General features: G+C 50.9%; 2 protein-coding genes across 6 annotated transcripts in view; one reads left to right on the forward strand and one right to left on the reverse strand.

Moving 5' to 3' along the window:
• Nucleotides 1–24,866, reverse strand: part of LOC123754481 (TWiK family of potassium channels protein 7) — a 386,952-nt gene that overhangs the window by 306,143 nt on the left and 55,943 nt on the right. The gene's annotated exons all lie outside the window — the stretch shown is intronic.
• LOC138365960 (collagen alpha-2(I) chain-like) lies at nt 601–13,495 on the forward strand. Its single transcript, XM_069326675.1, is given in 5 exon segments — nt 601–659; nt 924–1,029; nt 1,031–1,339; nt 1,341–1,671; nt 13,485–13,495. Coding segments are annotated over 5 exon segments (816 nt in total).

Here is a 24,866-nt window from a genome sequence, read left to right on the forward strand (position 1 = left end):
TTCCTCCTGTTAACTCCTTAAAGCCAAATTTACACTAAAATCGTGCCTCTTGCACTTTTCCTTTGTAACTCAAAACATCACGGCTGTCTGGCTTCTCATTTGGGTGGGTACAAGTGACTCTTGATGTGGAAAGGCCTAAATTAGATGGCGATCATAACCCCACACACAACCACCACCCAATACAACCTTCACAATCACTGCAACACAACTACCACACAACTACCATGCTCACCTCTACAAACAACCTTCACGACCACCTCTGTTATGATTGCTGTCTAGTGCTGAACTTTCCTACATCGAGTCATGCGTATCTCACCCCCACCCTAATGAGATGCTACACGGCCCAGAGAATGTTTCGGGTCAAGAGGGAAAAGTGTGAGAGCCACGATTTGAGTGTAAATTTTCCTTTAGGGAGTTGGCGGGAGGGAAAAGATGGCCTGAGGCTGGCCAAGATCTCGCTGGCGAATAGCGAATTCCCGCTTAGTGCAGTGACACGGGTCTAAAGGGTCTACAACTACAGACATGATTGGCTGGATCTGCAATATTGCAGCCAATAAGCAGGAGACTTGCAGTGACGTTACCAGCGAGCTCTGACACGGTATGTCGGATAGGCAAGCTGGATCACTGATCCTGTTGCCTGACAATGAACAGGCTAACAAGTAAGTGCAGTGACAGGATAACCCTCTTGCCTAGGAGCTAGGCCAGTGATTACTATGAGTGTTTTACCTGTCAAGCTACAAAGACATTAATGCACAGTGACAGTACCAGTGATAAATGTTGTCTCAACCAGTAGACAGTGGTCGTGAGAGGTGAAGGTCGTCTATCAGTGTGGACGACACTTTGTAGATACTGCAGAGGAGAGGCGCGAGGCCCGGCAGAGCGACGCGCCCTTGAGAGTGTCAGAACAACTCAGGGTGGGATAGGAGCTGGGACGCCTGGGGCTGCTGGTCCGCCTGGGGCTGCTGGTCCACCTGGGGCTGCTGGTCCGCCTGGGGCTGCTGGTCCACCTGGGGCTGCTGGTCCGCCTGGGGCTGCTGGTCCGCCTGGGGCTGCTGGTCCGCCTGGGGCTGCTGGGACGCCTGGGGCTGCTGGTCCACCTGGGGCTGCTGGTCCGCCTGGGGCGGCTGGTCCACCTGTGGCTGCTGGGACGCCTGGGGCTGCTGGTCCGCCTGGGGCTGCTGGTCCGCCTGGGGCTGCTGGTCCGCCTGGGGCTGCTGGTCCGCCTGGGGCTGGTGGTCCACCAGGGGCTGCCGGGACGCCTGGCTGGGGCTGCTGGGACGCCTGGGGCTGCTGGTCCACCTGGGGCTGCTGGTCCACCTGGGGCTGCTGGTCCACCTGGGGCTGCTGGTCCACCTGGGGCTGCTGGTCCACCTGGGGCTGCTGGTCCACCTGGGGCTGCTGGGACGCCTGGGGCTGCTGGTCCACCTGGGGCTGCTGGTCCGCCTGGGGCTGGTGGTCCACCTGGGGCTGCTGGTCCGCCTGGGGCTGCTGGTCCGCCTGGGGGTGCTGGTCCACCTGGGGGTGCTGGTCCGCCTGGGGCTGCTGGTCCGCCTGGGGCTGCTGGTCCACCTGGGGCTGCTGGTCCACCTGGGGCTGCTGGTCCACCTGGGGCTGCTGGTCCACCTGGGGCTGCTGGGACGCCTGGGACTGCTGGTCCACCTGGGGCTGCTGGTCCGCCTGGGGCTGCTGGTCCACCTGTGGCTGCTGGGACACCTGGGGCTGCTGGTCCGCCTGGGGCTGCTAGGAAGCCTGGGGCTGCTGGTCCACCTGTGGCTGCTGGGACACCTGGGGCTGCTGGTCCGCCTGGGGCTGCTAGGAAGCCTGGGGCTGCTGGTCCACCTGGGGCTGCTGGGACGCCTGGGGCTGCTGGTCCACCTGTGGCTGCTGGTCCACCTGGGGCTGCTGGTCCACCTGGGGCTGCTGGTCCACCTGGGGCTGCTGGTCCACCTGGGGCTGCTGGTCCACCTGGGGCTGCTGGTCCACCTGGGGCTGCTGGTCCGCCTGGGGCTGCTGGTCCACCTGGGGCTGCTGGTCCGCCTGGGGCTGCTGGTCCACCTGGGGCTGCTGGTCCGTCTGGGGCTGCTGGTCCACCTGGGGCTGCTGGTCCACCTGGGGCTGCTGGTCCACCTGGGGCTGCTGGGACGCCTGGGGCTGCTGGGACGCCTGGGGCTGCTGGTCCACCTGGGGCTGCTGGTCCACCTGGGGCTGCTGGGACGCCTGGGGCTGCTGGTCCACCTGGGGCTGCTGGGACGCCTGGCTGGGGAGCCTGGTGTCACCTGAAGGTGACAGACCGCCGTCGTCGCAGACACCAGCAAGATAACTCCTAACTAATTACTCCGCCGCCCTAACGACGCCCTCAGCCTTTGCCAGCCTCGCTGCTTACTTATTCACTCTGATAGTAGTTAAAAATAGTGAAGGTGTTGATGACAAAAAGGCCGAGTGAAAGAGAAGCCGGCGGCGGCGGGTGTGTACCAGGAAGCACGACTATATATACGAGGGTGTAGCGAGGGAACCGAAATGGTTGGGCACGCTTCCTATCACCTAATGCACCTATTCACTTAGCAGTACATAGGAACTCAGGAGTTAGCGTGTTGTGGGGTTGCATCCTGGGGGGGGGGGGGACCTCGGTATAAGCCTAATGTGTACTGTATATTTACTGGCTGCCTGTCCCCGACGATATGAATTATTATTATTTATCAAACAATAACAAATACCTCACCAACATATGTTGGACCTTAACCTGTCTCACCCACACCTGTTGGCCCTTAACCTACTTCACCACACATGTTGGCCCTTAACCTGCCTCACCCACACATGTTGGACCTTAACCTCTCCCACCACACATGTTGGACCTTAACCTGCCTCACCCACACATGTTGGACCTTAACCTGCCTCACCCACACATGTTGGCCCTTAACCTGCCTCACCCACACATGTTGGCCCTTAACCTGCCTCACCCACACATGTTGGCCCTTAACCTGCCTCACCCACACATGTTGGCCCTTAACCTGCCTCACCCACACATGTTGGTCCTTAACCTGCCTCACCCACACATGTTGGCCCTTAACCTGCCTCAGCCACACATGTTGGCCCTTAACCTGTCTCACCACACATGTTGGCCCTTAACCTGTCTCACCCACACCTGTTGGCCCTTATCCTGTCTCACCACACATGTTGGACCTAAACCTGCCTCACCCACACGTGTTGGCCCTTAACCTACCTCAGCCACACATGTTGGCCCTTAACCTGCCTCACAACACATGTTGGCCCTTAACCTGCCTCACAACACATATTGGCCCTTAACCTGTCTCACCCACACCTGTTGGCCCTTAACCTGCTTCACCACACATGTTGGCCCTTAACCTGCCTCACCCACACATGTTGGACCTTAACCTCTCCCACCACACATGTTGGACCTTAACCTGCCTCACCCACACATGTTGGACCTTAACCTGCCTCACCCACACATGTTGGCCCTTAACCTGCCTCACCCACACATGTTGGCCCTTAACCTGCCTCACCCACACATGTTGGCCCTTAACCTGCCTCACCCACACATGTTGGTCCTTAACCTGCCTCACCCACACATGTTGGCCCTTAACCTGCCTCACCCACACATGTTGGCCCTTAACCTGTCTCACCACACATGTTGGCCCTTAACCTGTCTCACCCACACCTGTTGGCCCTTATCCTGTCTCACTACACATGTTGGACCTAAACCTGCCTCACCCACACATGTTGGCCCTTAACCTACCTCAGCCACACATGTTGGCCCTTAACCTGCTTCATCACACATGTTGGCCCTTAACCTGTCTCTCCCACACCTGTTGGCCCTTAACCTGTCTCACCACACATGTTGGCCCTTAACCTGCCTCACCCACACATGTTGGCCCTTAACCTGCCTCACCACACATGTTGGCCCTTAACCTGCCTCACCACACATGTTGGCCCTTAACCTGCCTCACCCACACATGTTGGCCCTTAACCTGCCTCACCCACACATGTTGGCCCTTAACCTGTCTCACCCACACCTGTTGGCCCTTAACCTGTCTCACCACACATGTTGGCCCTTAACCTGCCTCACCCACACATGTTGGCCCTTAACCTGCCTCACCACACATGTTGGCCCTTAACCTGCCTCACCACACATGTTGGCCCTTAACCTGCCTCACCCACACATGTTGGCCCTTAACCTGCCTCACCCACACATGTTGGCCCTTAACCTGCTTCACCACACATGTTGGCCCTTAACCTGCTTCACCACACATGTTGGCCCTTAACCTTGCTCACCCACACATGTTGGCCCTTAACCTCTCTCACCACACATGTTGGCCCTTAACCTGCCTCACCCACACATGTTGGACCTTAACCTGCCTCACCCACACATGTTGCACCTTAACCTGCTTCACCACACATGTTGGCCCTTAACCTGCCTCACCCACACATGTTGGCCCTTAACCTCTCTCACCACACATGTTGGCCCTTAACCTGCCTCACCCACACATGTTGGACCTTAACCTGCCTCACCCACACATGTTGGACCTTAACCTGCCTCACCCACACATGTTGGCCCTTAACCTGCCTCACCCACACATGTTGGACCTTAACCTCTCTCACCACACATGTTGGACCTTAACCTGTCTCACCCACACATGTTGGACCTTAACCTCTCTCACCACACATGTTGGACCTTAACCTGCCTCACCCACACATGTTGGACCTTAACCTCTCTCACCACACATGTTGGACCTTAACCTGCCTCACCCACACATGTTGGACCTTAACCTGCCTCACCCACACATGTTGGACCTTAACCTGCCTCACCCACACATGTTGGACCTTAACCTCTCTCACCACACATGTTGGACCTTAACCTGTCTCACCCACACATGTTGGACCTTAACCTCTCTCACCACACATGTTGGACCTTAACCTGCCTCACCCACACATGTTGGACCTTAACCTGCCTCACCCACACATGTTGGACCTTAACCTGCCTCACCCACACATGTTGGCCCTTAACCTGCCTCACCATACATGTTGGACCTTAACCTGCCTCACCCACACATGTTGGCCCTTAACCTGCCTCACCCACACATGTTGGACCTTAACCTGCCTCACCCACACATGTTGGACCTTAACCTGCCTCACCCACACATGTTGGCCGTTAACCTGCCTCACCCACACATGTTGGCCCTTAACCTGCCTCACCCACACATGTTGGCCCTTAACCTGTCTCACCACACATGTTGGCCCTTAACCTGTCTCACCCACACCTGTTGGCCCTTATCCTGTCTCACTACACATGTTGGACCTAAACCTGCCTCACCCTCACATGTTGGCCCTTAACCTACCTCAGCCACACATGTTGGCCCTTAACCTGCTTCACCACACATGTTGGCCCTTAACCTGTCTCACCCACACCTGTTGGCCCTTAACCTGTCTCACCACACATGTTGGCCCTTAACCTGCCTCACCCACACATGTTGGCCCTTAACCTGCCTCACCACACATGTTGGCCCTTAACCTGCCTCACCACACATGTTGGCCCTTAACCTGCCTCACCCACACATGTTGGCCCTTAACCTGCCTCACCCACACATGTTGGCCCTTAACCTGTCTCACCCACACCTGTTGGCCCTTAACCTGTCTCACCACACATGTTGGCCCTTAACCTGCCTCACCCACACATGTTGGCCCTTAACCTGCCTCACCACACATGTTGGCCCTTAACCTGCCTCACCACACATGTTGGCCCTTAACCTGTCTCACCACACATGTTGGCCCTTAACCTGCCTCACCCACACATGTTGGCCCTTAACCTGCCTCACCACACATGTTGGCCCTTAACCTGCCTCACCACACATGTTGGCCCTTAACCTGCCTCACCCACACATGTTGGCCCTTAACCTGCCTCACCCACACATGTTGGCCCTTAACCTGCTTCACCACACATGTTGGCCCTTAACCTGCTTCACCACACATGTTGGCCCTTAACCTTGATCACCCACACATGTTGGCCCTTAACCTCTCTCACCACACATGTTGGCCCTTAACCTGCCTCACCCACACATGTTGGACCTTAACCTGCCTCACCCACACATGTTGCACCTTAACCTGCTTCACCACACATGTTGGCCCTTAACCTGCCTCACCCACACATGTTGGCCCTTAACCTCTCTCACCACACATGTTGGCCCTTAACCTGCCTCACCCACACATGTTGGACCTTAACCTGCCTCACCCACACATGTTGGACCTTAACCTGCCTCACCCACACATGTTGGCCCTTAACCTGCCTCACCCACACATGTTGGACCTTAACCTCTCTCACCACACATGTTGGACCTTAACCTGTCTCACCCACACATGTTGGACCTTAACCTCTCTCACCACACATGTTGGACCTTAACCTGCCTCGCCCACACATGTTGGACCTTAACCTCTCTCACCACACATGTTGGACCTTAACCTGCCTCACCCACACATGTTGGACCTTAACCTGCCTCACCCACACATGTTGGACCTTAACCTGCCTCACCCACACATGTTGGCCCTTAACCTGCCTCACCATACATGTTGGACCTTAACCTGCCTCACCCACACATGTTGGCCCTTAACCTGCCTCACCCACACATGTTGGACCTTAACCTGCCTCACCCACACATGTTGGACCTTAACCTGCCTCACCCACACATGTTGGCCCTTAACCTGCCTCACCCACACATGTTGGCCCTTAACCTGCCTCACCCACACATGTTGGCCCTTAACCTGTCTCACCACACATGTTGGCCCTTAACCTGTCTCACCCACACCTGTTGGCCCTTATCCTGTCTCACTACACATGTTGGACCTAAACCTGCCTCACCCACACATGTTGGCCCTTAACCTACCTCAGCCACACATGTTGGCCCTTAACCTGCTTCACCACACATGTTGGCCCTTAACCTGTCTCACCCACACCTGTTGGCCCTTACCCTGTCTCACCACACATGTTGGCCCTTAACCTGCCTCACCCACACATGTTGGCCCTTAACCTGCCTCACCACACATGTTGGCCCTTAACCTGTCTCACCACACATGTTGGCCCTTAACCTGCCTCACCCACACATGTTGGCCCTTAACCTGCCTCACCCACACATGTTGGCCCTTAACCTGTCTCACCCACACCTGTTGGCCCTTAACCTGTCTCACCACACATGTTGGCCCTTAACCTGCCTCACCCACACATGTTGGCCCTTAACCTGCCTCACCACACATGTTGGCCCTTAACCTGCCTCACCACACATGTTGGCCCTTAACCTGCCTCACCCACACATGTTGGCCCTTAACCTGCCTCACCCACACATGTTGGCCCTTAACCTGCTTCACCACACATGTTGGCCCTTAACCTGCTTCACCACACATGTTGGCCCTTAACCTGCCTCACCCACACATGTTGGCCCTTAACCTCTCTCACCACACATGTTGGCCCTTAACCTGCCTCACCCACACATGTTGGACCTTAACCTGCCTCACCCACACATGTTGCACCTTAACCTGCTTCACCACACATGTTGGCCCTTAACCTGCCTCACCCACACATGTTGGCCCTTAACCTCTCTCACCACACATGTTGGCCCTTAACCTGCCTCACCCACACATGTTGGACCTTAACCTGCCTCACCCACACATGTTGGACCTTAACCTGCCTCACCCACACATGTTGGCCCTTAACCTGCCTCACCACACATGTTGGACCTTAACCTGCCTCACCCACACATGTTGGCCCTTAACCTGCCTCACCCACACATGTTGGACCTTAACCTGCCTCACCCACACATGTTGGACCTTAACCTGCCTCACCCACACATGTTGGCCCTTAACCTGCCTCACCCACACATGTTGGACCTTAACCTGCCTCACCCACACATGTTGGCCCTTAACCTGCCTCACCACACATGTTGGCCCTTAACCTGTCTCACCCACACATGTCAGGAAGGTTCAGAAGTAAACTTGACAGGTGTGGGATTATAGAGAATGTCTCATCACGTTCATTACCCGTTCACGATAATTATATCTTTTATGTACAAATAAATCTGTCAGTCCTTCAGACACGATAAATGTTAATACGTAGATTATATACAGCAACATGACGTCACGACATGACGTCAACATGACGTCAACATGACGTCACTGCACTATACACACAGGTATCACATTAATGTGATATGTCAATGGACAAATCCAACAGGAGCCTTGGTGAAGGTTCGAACCTGAGCGATGGGTGTTCCCAAACGCGCTCTAGTCCACTGTATCACGATATGGTTAAAAGAATTGCAACCAGGAGTGCTACGGCACCCAGGAGGGTCCCGAGGCTTCCACTGAAGCCTAACCGGGGTTCACACAATTTAAGCCCCCCCCCCCGGCCACCATGCACTCGGGCTCTGTCAACCAAATAGTTCTACCACTGTCTACTTATTGAAGTAGTGGTAGAACTACATGGCTGACAGTACAACAGCTGAACAATCATAACAAAACTTTAGAACAGTAGAACATTATTTAGTTTAGTTCATTTATTATGCACCCCATACCCATCTTGTGGGCGGTAGTGGAAAGGGTTACAGAGGCACATAATGGGCTCAGGGACTGAACCCCACAATTCATTTAGCTAAGCAAGTTACAATCTTGATGAGCTAGTTACAACATTCAATATAAGTCGTCACATCAACAATGGGTTCGAGATCGACCTCAAGTACAGGTTCTAAATTAAGCAACTGACATATGTGGAGAGCTAGTGTCACAATTGATATGTTTGTCCTGCACACCGCCCCCATCCAGTGGGCAGCGGTGGATAGGTTACAATCACTTAGTTACTACCTACAGTTAGCAAACTGGGGATATTTGGCTAAAATTTCTGGCAGCAGATCATTTTGAATGAAATATTTACACATCGCTGGAACATTGGTTATAGAATTGTCTCTGAATTCACGTATCTTTTTGCACTCCATCACATAGTGACGGAGGGTGTGCGAATAATTTTGTTGACACAGTTTACATTTGGTCAGGTCTACATCAGCAGATAATGAGAATTCCCAGAGATACTTGTAACCGAGTCTAAGCCGAGCAGTAGTAACATCTAGAAGTCTGCTGATTTTATTGGATGAACCATAGATGTGTGGCTCCTCTTGCATGATAGTATGATGATAGATGGAATTACATCAACACCACAGAACTGGTAGAAGGTCTGGGTATGGTGACCAGACCAGCAGATAATGAACCTCGCAGCTCAGGCGCTCACACACACACAGCACCGCTCCTGTGCCAGGTAAGTCCACTACGGGCTAGCACGGGCTCGCCATAGTTTCAAGTAGCACGGGCTCGCCATAGCCCGTGCTACTTGAAACTTGTTCCGAGTAGCTGACTCTATAACAACAACAGCTCAGGCGCTAACCACCAGCCAGGTTAACTGTGGGCAAGGTGCAGGAGATCACAAGGTTGTCAGATATGTCGCGGCCTTGTTAGTTCACACTGATGACTACGTCCACAGGTAAGGAGGCCCAGCATCTCCTGTGTCACTGTATAAGATGAAGTTCAGACTGGGGAGGGACACAGAGTGGGTGAGGACTGTGTGTGTGTCTCCACACACACAGTAAATAGGTACCTGGGAATTAGTCAGCTGTCACGGGCTGCTTCCTGGGGGTGGAGGCCTGGTCGAGGATCGGGCCGCGGGGACACTAAAGCCCCGAAATCATCTCAAGATAACCTCAAGGAGATAACCTAGTTGTGCTTGTAGTTGAGCTCTGGCTCTTTCGGCCCGCCTCTCAACTGTCAATTAACTGTTACTAACTACTAATTCCCCCCCCCCCCCACACACACCGGTGGCTGAGGGGACAGAACGCTTGATACGTAGTCATGTGGACCGGAGTTCGATTCCCGGGGCCGGCAGAAGCAAATGGACAAACTATCTTTTACCCTAATGCTCCTGTTACCTAACAGTAAAGAGGTACCTGGGAGTTAGACAGCTGTTATAGAGTTGCTTCCTGTGTGTGTGTGCGTTTACGAGTGTGGAAAAATAATTAGTAACAGTTGATTTACAGTTGACAGGCCGGCCGAAAGAGCAGAGCTCAACCCCCGCAAGCACAACTAGGTGCATACACTTACACACACACACACACACACACACACACACACACACACACACACACACACACACACACACACACATACACATACACATACACATACACACACACACACACACACACACACACACACACACACACACACACATACACACACACACACACACACACACACACACACATACACACACACACACACACACACACACACACACACACACACACACACACACACACACACACACACACACACACACACACACACACACACACACACACACACACACACACACACACACACACACACACACACACACACACACACACACACACACACACACACACACATCACCGTAAATGATCTCCCGGAGGGTATCGATTCATTTCTCTCAATGTTTGCGGACGATGCTAAAATTATGAGAAGGATTAAAACAGAAGAGGACTGTTTGAGGCTTCAAGAAGACCTAGACAAGCTGAAGGAATGGTCGAACAAATGGTTGTTAGAGTTTAACCCAACCAAATGTAATGTAATGAAGATAGGTGTAGGGAGCAGGAGGCCAGATACAAGGTGTCATCTGGGAGAGGAAATTCTTCAGGAGTCAGAGAAGGAAAAAGACTTGGGGGTTGATATCACGCCAGACCTGTCTCCTGCAGCACATATCAAGCGGATAACATCAGCGGCATATGCCAGGCTGGCCAGCATACGAACGGCATTCAGAAACTTGTGTAAAGAATCATTCAGAACTTTGTATACCACATATGTCAGGCCAATCCTGGAGTATGCAGCCCCAGCATGGAGTCCATATCTAGTCAAGGATAAGACTAAACTGGAAAAGGTTCAAAGGTTTGCCACCAGACTAGTACCCGAGCTGAGAGGTATGAGCTACGAGGAGAGACTACGGGAATTAAACCTCACTTCGCTGGAAGACAGAAGAGTTAGGGGGGACATGATCACCACATTCAAGATTCTGAAGGGAATTGATAGGGTAGATAAAGACAGTCTATTTAACACAAGGGGAACACGCACAAGGGGACACAGGTGGAAACTGAGTGCCCAAATGAGCCACAGAGATATTAGAAAGAACTTTTTTAGTGTCAGAGTGGTTGACAAATGGAATGCATTAGGGGGTGATGTGGTGGAGGCTGACTCCATACACAGTTTCAAATGTAGATATGACAGAGCCCGATAGGCTCAGGAATCTGTACACCTGTTGATTGACGGTTAAGAGGCGGGACCAAAAAGCCAGAGCTCAACCCCCGCAAACACAACTAGGTGAGTACACACACACGAAGCAGCCCCGTAACAGCTGTCTAACTCCCAGGTACCTATTTACTTATAGGTAACAGGGGACATCAGGGTGAAAGAAACTTTGCCCATTTGTTTCTGCCTGGTCTGGAAATCGAACCCGGGCCACAGAATTACGAGTCCCGCGGGCTCTACACTCAGCTACCAGACCCCATGATACACACACACACACACGGGGGATATATATATTCCCCCCTCCCCCCCCCCCCCGTGTGTGTGTGTGTGTACTCACCTAGTTATGCTTGCGGGGGTTGAGCTTTGGCTCCTTGGTCCCGCCTCTCAACCGTCAATCAACTGGTGTACAGGTTCCTGAGCCTACTGGGCTCTATCATATCTACATTTGAAACTGTGTATGGAGTCAGCCTCCACCACATCACTGCCTAATACATTCCATTTATTAACTACTGACACTGAAAAAATTATTTCTAACGTCTCTGTGGCTCTTTTGGGTACTAAGTTTCCACCTGTGTCCCCTTGTTCGTGTTCCACCCGTGCTAAAGAGTTTGTCTTTGTCCACCCTGTCATTTCCTTTGAGAATTTTGTAGGTGGTGATCATGTTTCCCCTTGCTGTTCTGTCTTCCAGTGTCGGAAGATTTACTTCCAGTAATTTTTCCTCGTAGCTCATACCCCCTCAGCTCGGGTTCAGAGACCTATTGTCTTATGTATGACCCTCTGTCCTGCGTGACAGTGAATACCAGCATTATCCTCACTTTAATAAGACCTAACCGAAATCCTTTAGATTAGGCAAAATTGTAATTAATTTTGTTAATAAAGATGTTAATAATAATAAAGAGCATTTTCCTTGTAGCATACCGCTGAACATTTTCTATGTTCGTTTTGTGTTTGACTAAATGTGGACTCCGTACTGGAGCCGCATAATCCAGTATTGGTCTGACATATGTGGTATACAAGGTTCTGAATGATTCCTTCCACAAGCAGACGATGGGTCACAATAACGTGGCTAAAGTATGTTGACCAGACCACACACTAGAAGGTGAAAGGACGACGACGTTTCGGTCCGTCCTGGACCATTCTCAAGTCGACTCACAATCAACATACTTCAGCCACGTTATTGTGACTCATCGCCTGCATACGCCGCTGATATTATCCTTTTGATGTGGGCTTCATGGGACAAGTCTGGTATGATATCAACCCTCAGATCTTTCTTTCCTTCTGACTCCTGAAGGATTTCATCTCCAAGCTGGTACCTTGTGTTTGGTCTCCTGCTCCCTACTCCTGTCTTTATCACTTTGCACTTGCTCGAGCTACACTCTAGTAGCCATTTGTTGGACCATTCCTTCTGTCTGTCCAGGTCATCGTGCAGTCTCTTGCTGTCTTCCTGTATCTTGATCCTTCTCATAATTTTAGCATCATCAGTAAATATTGTGAGGAATGAGTCTATTATACCCTCTGGAAGATCATCAGAATTGTATATCGGAAACAAGATAAGTCTGAGTACAGAACACTGTGGGACTCTGCTGATTTCACGTCATTCTTGTCTCCCCCTCACAGTAACTCTCTGCTTCCTGTTGTTCAGGTACTCTTTTATCCACTAGAGCATCTTACCAGTTACTCCAGTCTGTTTCTGCACCTTATGCATCAGTCTCTTATGTGGGGACTTTATCAAAAGGTTTCCGACAGTCCAAGAAAATACAGTCTGCCCAGCCTTTTCTTTCTTGCTTAATATTTGTTGCTTGGTCATAATGTAGCTCTATTAAGCCTGTGAGGCACAATTTTGCCATGCTGGTGACGTGTTACAAAGTCGTCCCTTTTCTCCAGATGTGCTACCAGCTTTTTTCTCACGATATTCTCCATCACTTTGCATGGTATACAAGTTTAGGACACCGGCCTGTAGTTTAGGGCCTACTGCCTATCACCCTTTTCGTATATTGGGATTATGTTAGCTGTCTTCCAACTTTCTGGCCCTCTGGTATTTCTATCTACTCTTTGGTGTTCTGTTATTTCTGTAGTATCTCCATGCCTTGTGCTCAACTGCCTATTTAATTGCTTCCTTATATGCCTGATTAAAACTTAGATTTCCCTTTTGCTTTCAGGGTCAAGATAAGACTGTTTTTTGCCTCCTGACACTTCTGAGTTACGTAGTCCATTATGCCTTGTACAGACTTTTCTCTAAGCTCTGTCTCTCATAGTTTTTTTATTATAAATATTCTAATATCATCATAGTTTCCCCTTCAGTATACGAGTCATTTGTTTTATCGGTTCTTTCCTTGAATAGGTTATTCCTACTTCCATCAGATATACTCAAATGTTAGGACACTGTGGTCACTCATTCTTATGGGGGGGGGAGGGGTCTGATTTGGCTTCCCTTATGTCTGACTCGTTCAGGGTGAATATCAGATCAAGTGTGGCTGGTTCATCATTTCCTCTTTCTTGTGGGCTCCTTGACATGTTGGCTTAGAACCCTTCTTGTTGCCACGTCTAATATTTCAACTCTCCATACTTGTCCCTCCATGTGGTGCTCTATTTTCCCAGTCTATCTTTCCATGGTTGAAGTCACTCATGATTAACAGTTTTGAATTCTTCCTGGAGACAATAGAAGCTGTTCTCTCTTTTATGTTAATGGTTTGTTGTTCCTATCATACTCGTGTCTGGGTCTAGCATCATTTATTGGGGGTTATATATTATAAGTGCCATTATCCTTGGTCCTCCCATTGTCATAGTGCCTGCTATGTAGTCTCTATAATCAATCTTCATAGGGAGGTGAGGGGTGGAGGGGGGGGAGGCAGTGAAGGGTGGGATGGAGCAGATGGGATTGGGTGCAGAAGGGCAGGAAGGGGGCAGGGGAGTTGATGAAGGATGAGGGGAGGGGGAGGGGGGAGGTGGGAGGAAGGGATGTGTGGGATGACTTTGGGAAGGGTGAGAGCTGGGTAGGAGTGCTGGGGCAAGGGGGTCAGGTCAGGTCGTCTTGCTGTTCTTCCTTGGTCACGTATCTGTCCATAAACACATTGTAATAGTCTTCGCTGCCATTTAGTAAATGTTTGTGCTTCAATATGTTGTTCACTGCTTCTTCATTAGTAAACTGCACCAGAACAAGTTTACGTCTGGTACTATTACAAGGCCCAATTCGGTGGCTGAGTTCAATCTCGTATCCTGCATCTCGGCATTAATACTCCCCAAAATCTCACCATGTTCAAACTTTTCAATTAGTATTATTTCAAGCATTGACAGTGCCCTCGCTTCACATACTCCATGGATGATAATTGACCGACTCCACTGCGATCCACTTTCCTGCTGGTTCTTACCTCACAATGTTGGAGTCCTTACTGAGTACGTATCATTTCTCTGCTTGCTTCTAGTTGTATCTCCGGTATTGTCCCATATTAGAGCAAATTTCTAAAGTTGGTCCTCCAAATTCCGTAGTCCACCCTCGTAGTCCCTCACCCATTTGCTGCCTGTCCCTCGCCTACTCGCTAATCCTTCCCCCGCTAATCACGTCTTTCCATCCGTGTTGCTTCTTGTGCCTAGCGCACTGTCAAGCCTGTACATGTCGCCTCCCACTCTTTCCTCTTCTTCCTGACTTCTCCCTGACGACTGTCCTCCAGCACTTGTTTTGACACCTGGACGGTTGGGCATACAGTTGTAAGAGGGACAGTGGTGACAGGGACTGTCTCAACTGTCCTTGTGTGAACTGTCCCTGTCACAACCGTCCCTGTTACGACTGTCTTTGTCATGACTGGTCCTGTCACGACTGTCTTTATCATGACTGATCCTGTCATGACTGTCATTTGCCCACGTGACCCACATGACAGGGTTCAGCACCAGTGACTCATGTACACACCTGACTCTCATAAAAGACTGCAGATATATATTTCATTCAGACTTGGATATAATAGACCTCGTAATTAGCCATGATACTAATTGTTATGTAACCGAGCATAATTATCACCATGGCTTGTGTCAGTACTCCCCCCCCCCCCTGTGTTACGTGACCTGTGACATCGCGTGACCTGTGACGTCACGTGACCAGTGACATCGCGTGACCTGTGACGTCACGTGACCTGTCACGGGGGCGGGGTTCTTGACCCCCAATTGTGTCGTAGATAGTCGCTCTTGTTAGGCGTTATAATGAGTGACCAACCTTAACGACTCGATCAACACTTAAGCTCTCTACTCAACACTGAACTATCATCACCTCCACTGAGCCAATATTTCTCAGCAGGAAAAGTCTCCGGATGATAGCCGTACCTGCTATCTTGAAGAGATAGCCGTAGATGCTGCTATCTTAAACAGTATTGATCAACGGAATGATTCTTTTTTTCAAGAAAGTGCTTTATTCTGCCCTGTGACGAAGATATTATAGTGTTGCAGTAACTGTTTAGTATATATACTGTAAGTGCTCCAGTTTGGTAGTGTTGCTAAGTGTGCAAAGTGGTCAGCATGAAGTGCTGACCACTTTGACCACAGTTTTCTTTGACCTTTGACCACAGTTCTGTTTGACCTTTGACCACAGTTCTGTTTGACCTTTGACCACAGTTCTGTTTGACCTAGCTTTGACCACAGTTCTGTTTGACCTTTGACCACAGTTCTGTTTGACCTTTGACCACAGTTCTGTTTGACCTTTGACCACAATTTTCTTTGACCTTTGACCACAGTTCTGTTTGACCTTTGACCACAGTTCTGTTTGACCTTTGACCACAGTTCTGTTTGACCTTTGACCACAGTTCTCTTTGACCTTTGACCACAGTTCTCTTTGACCTTTGACCACAGTTCTCTTTGACCTTAGACCACAGTTCTCTTTGACCTTTGACCACAGTTCTCTTTGACCTTTGACCACAGTTTTCTTTGACCTTTGACCACAGTTTTCTTTGACCTTTGACCACAGTTCTGTTTGACCTTTGACCACAGTTCTGTTTGACCTTTGACCACAGTTCTCTTTGACCTTTGACCACAGTTCTCTTTGACCTTAGACCACAGTCCTCTTTGACCTTTGACCACAGTTCTCTTTGACCTTTGACCACAGTTTTCTTTGACCTTTGACCACAGTTTTCTTTGACATTTGACCACAGTTCTGTTTGACCTTTGACCACAGTTCTGTTTGACCTAGCTTTGATCACAGTTCTGTTTGACCTTTGACCACAGTTCTGTTTGACCTTTGACCACAGTTCTGTTTGACCTTTGACCACAATTTTCTTTGACCTTTGACCACAGTTCTGTTTGACCTTTGACCACAGTTCTGTTTGACCTTTGACCACAGTTCTGTTTGACCTTTGACCACAGTTCTCTTTGACCTTTGACCACAGTTCTCTTTGACCTTTGACCACAGTTCTCTTTGACCTTAGACCACAGTTCTCTTTGACCTTTGACCACAGTTCTCTTTGACCTTTGACCACAGTTTTCTTTGACCTTTGACCACAGTTTTCTTTGACCTTTGATCACAGTTCTGTTTGACCTTTGACCACAGTTCTGTTTGACCTTTGACCACAGTTCTCTTTGACCTTTGACCACAGTTCTCTTTGACCTTAGACCACAGTTCTCTTTGACCTTTGACCACAGTTCTCTTTGACCTTTGACCACAGTTTTCTTTGACCTTTGACCACAGTTTTCTTTGACCTTTGACCACAGTTCTGTTTGACCTTTGACCACAGTTCTGTTTGACCTTTGACCACAGTTTTCATGTCAGAGTGCCAGCCTTGCATGAGGGCAGTGACCCCGTGTGTGTTGGCCCCTTGGTCTCTCTCTCGGTTGCAGGAGAGAGAGAGACATGCAGTTTTAGAACTCATTATGCAATGTTGCAGTATCACTCCGTGTGTTTGGCGGAGGAGTAAACACTACCCATTGTGTTCAGTATCCAAGAACCAACGACAGTCTTGGATAACCAGTGACACCACGATAACCAGTGGCGACCACGATAACCAGTGGCGACCACGATAACCAGTGGCGACCACGATAACCAGTGGCGACCACGATAACCAGTGACGACCACGATAACCAGTGACAACCACGATAACCAGTGACGACCACGATAACCAGTGGCGACCACGATAACCAGTGACGACCACGATAACCAGTGACGACCACGATAACCAGTGACAACCACGATAACCAGTGGCGACCACGATAACCAGTGGCGACCACGATAACCAGTGGCGACCACGATAACCAGTGGCGACCACGATAACCAGTGACGACTCTTGCAGGACGACCACGATAACCAGTGGCGACCACGATAACCAGTGACGACTATTGCAGGACGACCACGATAACCAGTGGCGACCACGATAACCAGTGACGACCACGATAACCAGTGGCGACCACGATAACCAGTGACGACCACGATAACCAGTGACGACCACGATAACCAGTGACGACCACGATAACCAGTGGCGACCACGATAACCAGTGACGACTATTGCAGGACGACCACGATAACCAGTGACGACCACGATAACCAGTGACGACTATTGCAGGACGACCACGATAACCAGTGGCGACCACGATAACCAGTGACGACTATTGCAGGACGACCACGATAACCAGTGGCGACCACGATAACCAGTGACGACCACGATAACCAGTGGCGACCACGATAACCAGGGACGACCACGATAACCAGTGACAACCACGATAACCAGTGGCGACCACGATAACCAGTGGCGACCACGATAACCAGTGACGACCACGATAACCAGTGACAACCACGATAACCAGTGGCGACCACGATAACCAGTGACGACCACGATAACCAGTGGCGACCACGATAACCAGTGACGACCACGATAACCAGTGGCGACCACGATAACCAGTGGCGACCACGATAACCAGTGGCGACCACGATAACCAGTGGCGACCACGATAACCAGTGACGACTATTGCAGGACGACCACGATAACCAGTGGCGACCACGATAACCAGTGACGACCACGATAACCAGTGGCGACCACGATAACCAGTGACGACCACGATAACCAGTGACGACCACGATAACCAGTGACGACCACGATAACCAGTGGCGACCACGATAACCAGTGACGACTATTGCAGGACGACCACGATAACCAGTGACGACCACGATAACCAGTGACGACTATTGCAAGACGACCACGATAACCAGTGGCGACCACGATAACCAGTGACGACTATTGCAGGACGACCACGATAACCAGTGGCGACCACGATAACCAGTGACGACCACGATAACCAGTGGCGACCACGATAACCAGGGACGACCACGATAACCAGTGACGACCACGATAACCAGTGACGACCACGATAACCAGTGACGACCACGATAACCAGTGACGACCACGATAACCAGTGACGACCACGATAACCAGTGGCGACCACGATAACCAGGGACGACCACGATAACCAGGGACGACCACGATAACCAGTGACGACCACGATAACCAGTGACGACCACGATAACCAGTGGCGACCACGATAACCAGGGACGACCACGATAACCAGTGACGACCACGATAACCAGTGGCGACCACGATAACCAGTGACGACCACGATAACCAGTGACGACCACGATAACCAGTGGCGACCACGATAACCAGGGACGACCACGATAACCAGTGGCGACCACGATAACCAGGGACGACCACGATAACCAGTGACGACCACGATAACCAGTGACGACCACGATAACCAGTGACGACCACGATAACCAGTGACGACCACGATAACCAGTGACGACCACGATAACCAGTGACGACCACGATAACCAGTGACGACCACGATAACCAGTGACGACTGAGAACATATTACTGATCTGTCAACGCCATCTTGTTCCTTGTACTAAATAAATGTTAGTAAGAGTATTATAATATTGTGTCAGAGAATATTTTAAAGTGAGGAATACATTAATATTTAAGTTTCTTAACCCATATTTTCACGAGTAAAAGTATTTATTATTGTGTTGTCTTAGAGCCGTGTACAGGTAACACTTATGTGCTCATGATGAGTGTTTCAGTGGCACTCACGGAGCCACTCACGTGAGTGCTAAACATCTCTCACTCAGTGGCACTCACGGAGCCACTCACGTGAGTGCTAAACATCTCTCACTCAGAGGCACTCACGGAGCCACTCACGTGAGTGCTAAACATCTTTCACTCAGTGGCACACTCACGGAGCCACTCACGTGAGTGCTAAACATCTCTCACTCAGTGGCACTCACGGAGCCACTCATGTGAGTGCTAAACATCTCTCACTCAGTGGCACTCACGGAGCCACTCACGTGAGTGCTAAACATCTCTCACTCAGTGGCACTCACGGAGCCACTCACGTGAGTGCTAAACATCTCTCACTCAGTGGCACTCACGGAGCCACTCACGTGAGTGCTAAACATCTCTCACTCAGTGGCACTCACGGAGCCACTCACGTGAGTGCTAAACATCTCTCACTCAGTGGCACTCACGGAGCCACTCACGTGAGTGCTAAACATCTCTCACTCAGTGGCACTCACGGAGCCACTCACGTGAGTGCTAAACATCTCTCACTCAGTGGCACTCACGGAGCCACTCACGTGAGTGCTAAACATCTCTCACTCAGAGGCACTCACGGAGCCACTCACGTGAGTGCTAAACATCTCTCACTCAGAGGCACTCACGGAGCCACTCACGTGAGTGCTAAACATCTCTCACTCAGTGGCACTCACGGAGCCACTCACGTGAGTGCTAAACATCTCTCACTCAGTGGCACTCACGGAGCCACTCACGTGAGTGCTAAACATCTCTCACTCAGAGGCACTCACGGAGCCACTCACGTGAGTGCTAAACATCTCTCACTCAGAGGCACTCACGGAGCCACTCACGTGAGTGCTAAACATCTCTCACTCAGTGGCACTCACGGAGCCATTCACGTGAGTGCTAAACATCTCTCTCAGTGGCACTCACGGAGCCACTCACGTGAGTGCTAAACATCTCTCACTCAGTGGCACTCACGGAGCCACTCACGTGAGTGCTAAACATCTCTCACTCAGTGGCACTCACGGAGCCACTCACGTGAGTGCTAAACATCTTTCACTCAGTGGCACTCACGGAGCCACTCACGTGAGTGCTAAACATCTTTCACTCAGTAAACAAACAAATTTCTACCATAACTCAGCAGCGTACTAACCCAACCAGCCCACTTAACCTAATGATCCCCAGCTATACAAATTGTAGATATATGTGTCAGCCGTTACCTGTCATAGAAGGCTGGGTTTATAACGGTGATTGCTGTAACGTAAGAAACATGACCTATTAGTTGAGAGGCGGAGATGGCAGTATACAGTTCACCTGTTCTTGGGTGAGTCTTATATGTTTATTCTCTAGTGGTGATGTTATTTGTCATTGATCATAATCTTGGAGCAGTGCCAGAGTGTCATTGATCATAATCTTGGAGCAGTGCCAGTGTCATTGATCATATTCTTGGAACAGTGCCAGTGTCATTGATCATAATCTTGGAGCAGTGCCAGAGTGTCATTGATCATAATCTTGGAGCAGTGCCAGAGTGTCATTGATCATAATCTTGGAGCAGTGCCAGAGTGCCATTGATCATAATCTTGGAGCAGTGCCAGAGTGTCATTGATCATAATCTTGGAGCAGTGCCAGAGTGCCATTTAAGTACTAATGAGGTATGAGGGGCCCCAGGCAGGTATTCTTAGTCAAGACTGTGGACGCTTGTACCCAGACACAGCTGGGACTTGCTTAACTGTCTCAAGTGAACAGCTCCTCAAACAAGAAGATTAACATCTGTCAACCCATAAAATCTTACGTTATCTTGCGGGTGAAAAATGCGGGAATCTTTTAAGAACAGTATCAATATTTGACAAATAGTGTTTTCCTAACTCAAACAATGTGGGGTTTATTATTCTACACATTTCTAATGTCTCTCAGGTGTTGACATTCAGGTAGATAGTGGTCAAGGCGGTGTCCGTCACTCTCACCACAGATTCTCTTACCTGACGTTAGTGACTTTGTAACAATGTCAAAATAGCAATCTTATGTAATCTCACCAATTCATTGTACCTTCTTGTGAATACAAATTATTACATTTTTATTATATTATTATTCATTCACCCAGCAGTAACCAGGGCCAGGCGTCAACACTTCAGCAACTATAGTTACTCGGGGCCAGGTGTCAACACTTGAGCAACTATAGTTACTCGGGGCCAGGCGTCAACACCTGAGCAACTATAGTTACTCGGGGCCAGGTGTCAACACTTGAGCAACTATAGTTACTCGGGGCCAGGTGTCAACACTTGAGCAACTATAGTTACTCGGGGCCAGGCGTCAACACCTGAGCAACTATAGTTACTCGGGGCCAGGTGTCAACACTTGAGCAACTATAGTTACTCGGGGCCAGGCGTCAACACCTGAGCAACTATAGTTACTCGGGGCCAGGTGTCAACACTTGAGCAACTATAGTTACTCGGGGCCAGGTGTCAACACTTGAGCAACTATAGTTACTCGGGGCCAGGCGTCAACACCTGAGCAACTATAGTTACTCGGGGCCAGGTGTCAACACTTGAGCAACTATACTTACTCGGGGCCAGGCGTCAACACCTGAGCAACTATAGTTACTCGGGGCCAGGTGTCAACACTTGAGCAACTATAGTTACTCGGGGCCAGGTGTCAACACCTGAGCAACTATAGTTACTCGGGGCCAGGCGTCAACACTTGAGCAACTATAGTTACTCGGGGCCAGGTGTCAACACCTGAGCAACTATAGTTACTCGGGGCCAGGCGTCAACACTTGAGCAACTATAGTTACTCGGGGCCAGGTGTCAACACCTGAGCAACTATAGTTACTCGGGGCCAGGCGTCAACACTTGAGCAACTATAGTTACTCGGGGCCAGGCGTCAACACCTGAGCAACTATAGTTACTCGGGGCCAGGCGTCAACACTTGAGCAACTATAGTTACTCGGGGCCAGGCGTCAACACTTGAGCAACTATAGTTACTCGGGGCCAGGCGTCAACACTTGAGCAACTATAGTTACTCGGGGCCAGGCGTCAACACTTGAGCAACTATACTTACTCGGGGCCAGGCGTCAACACTTGAGCAACTATAGTTACTCGGGGCCAGGCGTCAACACTTGAGCAACTATAGTTACTCGGGGCCAGGCGTCAACACTTGAGCAACTATACTCACCCGGGGCCAGGCGTCAACACTTGAGCAACTATACTTACTCGGGGCCAGGCGTCAACACTTGAGCAACTATACTCACCCGGGGCCAGGCGTCAACACTTGAGCAACTATACTTACTCGGGGCCAGGCGTCAACACTTGAGCAACTATAGTTACTCGGGGCCAGGCGTCAACACTTGAGCAACTATAGTTACTCGGGGCCAGGTGTCAACACTTGAGCAACTATACTTACTCGGGGCCAGGCGTCAACACTTGAGCAACTATAGTTACTCGGGGCCAAGCGTCAACACTTGAGCAACTATACTTACTCGGGGCCAGGCGTCAACACTTGAGCAACTATAGTTACTCGGGGCCAGGCGTCAACACTTGAGCAACTATAGTTACTCGGGGCCAGGTGTCAACACTTGAGCAACTATAGTTACTCGGGGCCAGGCGTCAACACTTGAGCAACTATACTCACCCGGGGCCAGGCGTCAACACTTGAGCAACTATACTCACCCAGGGCCAGGCGTCAACACTTGAGCAACTATACTCACCCGGGGCCAGGCGTCAACACTTGAGCAACTATACTCACCCGGGGCCAGGCGTCAACACTTGAGCAACTATACTCACCCAGGGCCAGGCGTCAACACTTGAGCAACTATACTCACCCGGGGCCAGGCGTCAACACTTGAGCAACTATACTCACCCGGGGCCAGGCGTCAACACTTGAGCAACTATACTTACTCGGGGCCAGGCGTCAACACTTGAGCAACTATACTTACTCGGGGCCAGGCGTCAACACTTGAGCAACTATACTCACCCGGGGCCAGGCGTCAACACTTGAGCAACTATACTCACCCGGGGCCAGGCGTCAACACTTGAGCAACTATACTCACCCGGGGCCAAGCGTCAACACTTGAGCAACTATACTCACCCGGGGCCAAGCGTCAACACTTGAGCAACTATACTCACCCGGGGCCAGGCGTCAACACTTGAGCAACTATACTTACCCGGGGCCAGGCGTCAACACTTGAGCAACTATACTCACCCGGGGCCAGGCGTCAACACTTGAGCAACTATACTTACTCGGGGCCAGGCGTCAACACTTGAGCAACTATACTCACCCGGGGCCAGGCGTCAACACTTGAGCAACTATACTCACCCGGGGCCAGGCGTCAACACTTGAGCAACTATACTCACCCGGGGCCAGGCGTCAACACTTGAGCAACTATACTCACCCGGGGCCAGGCGTCAACACTTGAGCAACTATACTCACCCGAGACCAGGCGTCAACACTTGAGCAACTATACTCACCCGGGGCCAGGCGTCAACACTTGAGCAACTATACTCACCCGGGGCCAGGCGTCAACACTTGAGCAACTATACTCACCCGGGGCCAGGCGTCAACACTTGAGCAACTATAGTTACTCGGGGCCAAGCGTCAACACTTGAGCAACTATACTCACCCGGGGCCAGGCGTCAACACTTGAGCAACTATACTTACTCGGGGCCAAGCGTCAACACTTGAGCAACTATACTCACCCGGGGCCAGGCGTCAACACTTGAGCAACTATACTTACTCGGGGCCAGGCGTCAACACTTGAGCAACTATGCTCACCCGGGGCCAGGCGTCAACACTTGAGCAACTATACTCACTCGGGGCCAGGCGTCAACACTTGAGCAACTATACTCACCCGGGGCCAGGCGTCAACACTTGAGCAACTATACTCACCCGGGGCCAGGCGTCAACACTTGAGCAACTATACTCACCCGGGGCCAGGCGTCAACTCTTGAGCAACTATACTCACCCGGGGCCAGGCGTCAACACTTGAGCAACTATACTCACCCGGGGCCAGGCGTCAACACTTGAGCAACTATACTCACCCGGGGCCAGGCGTCAACACTTGAGCAACTATACTCACCCGGGGCCAGGCGTCAACACTTGAGCAACTATACTCACCCGGGACCAGGCGTCAACACTTGAGCAACTATACTCACCCGGGGCCAGGCGTCAACACACACTTGAGCAACTATACTCACCCGGGGCCAGGCGTCAACACTTCAGCAACTATACTCACCCGGGGCCAGGCGTCAAAAAACACTTGAGCAACTATACTCACCCGGGGCCAGGCGTCAACACTTGAGCAACTATACTCACCCGGGGCCAGGCGTCAACACTTGAGCAACTATACTCACCCGGGGCCAAGCGTCAACACTTGAGCAACTATACTCACCCGGGGCCAGGCGTCAACACTTGAGCAACTATAGTTACTCGGGGCCAGGCGTCAACACTTGAGCAACTATACTCACCCGGGGCCAGGCGTCAACACTTGAGCAACTATAGTTACTCGGGGCC

Source organism: Procambarus clarkii, chromosome 18 (assembly GCF_040958095.1).
Source record: "Procambarus clarkii isolate CNS0578487 chromosome 18, FALCON_Pclarkii_2.0, whole genome shotgun sequence".
Taxonomy (NCBI): domain Eukaryota; kingdom Metazoa; phylum Arthropoda; class Malacostraca; order Decapoda; family Cambaridae; genus Procambarus; species Procambarus clarkii.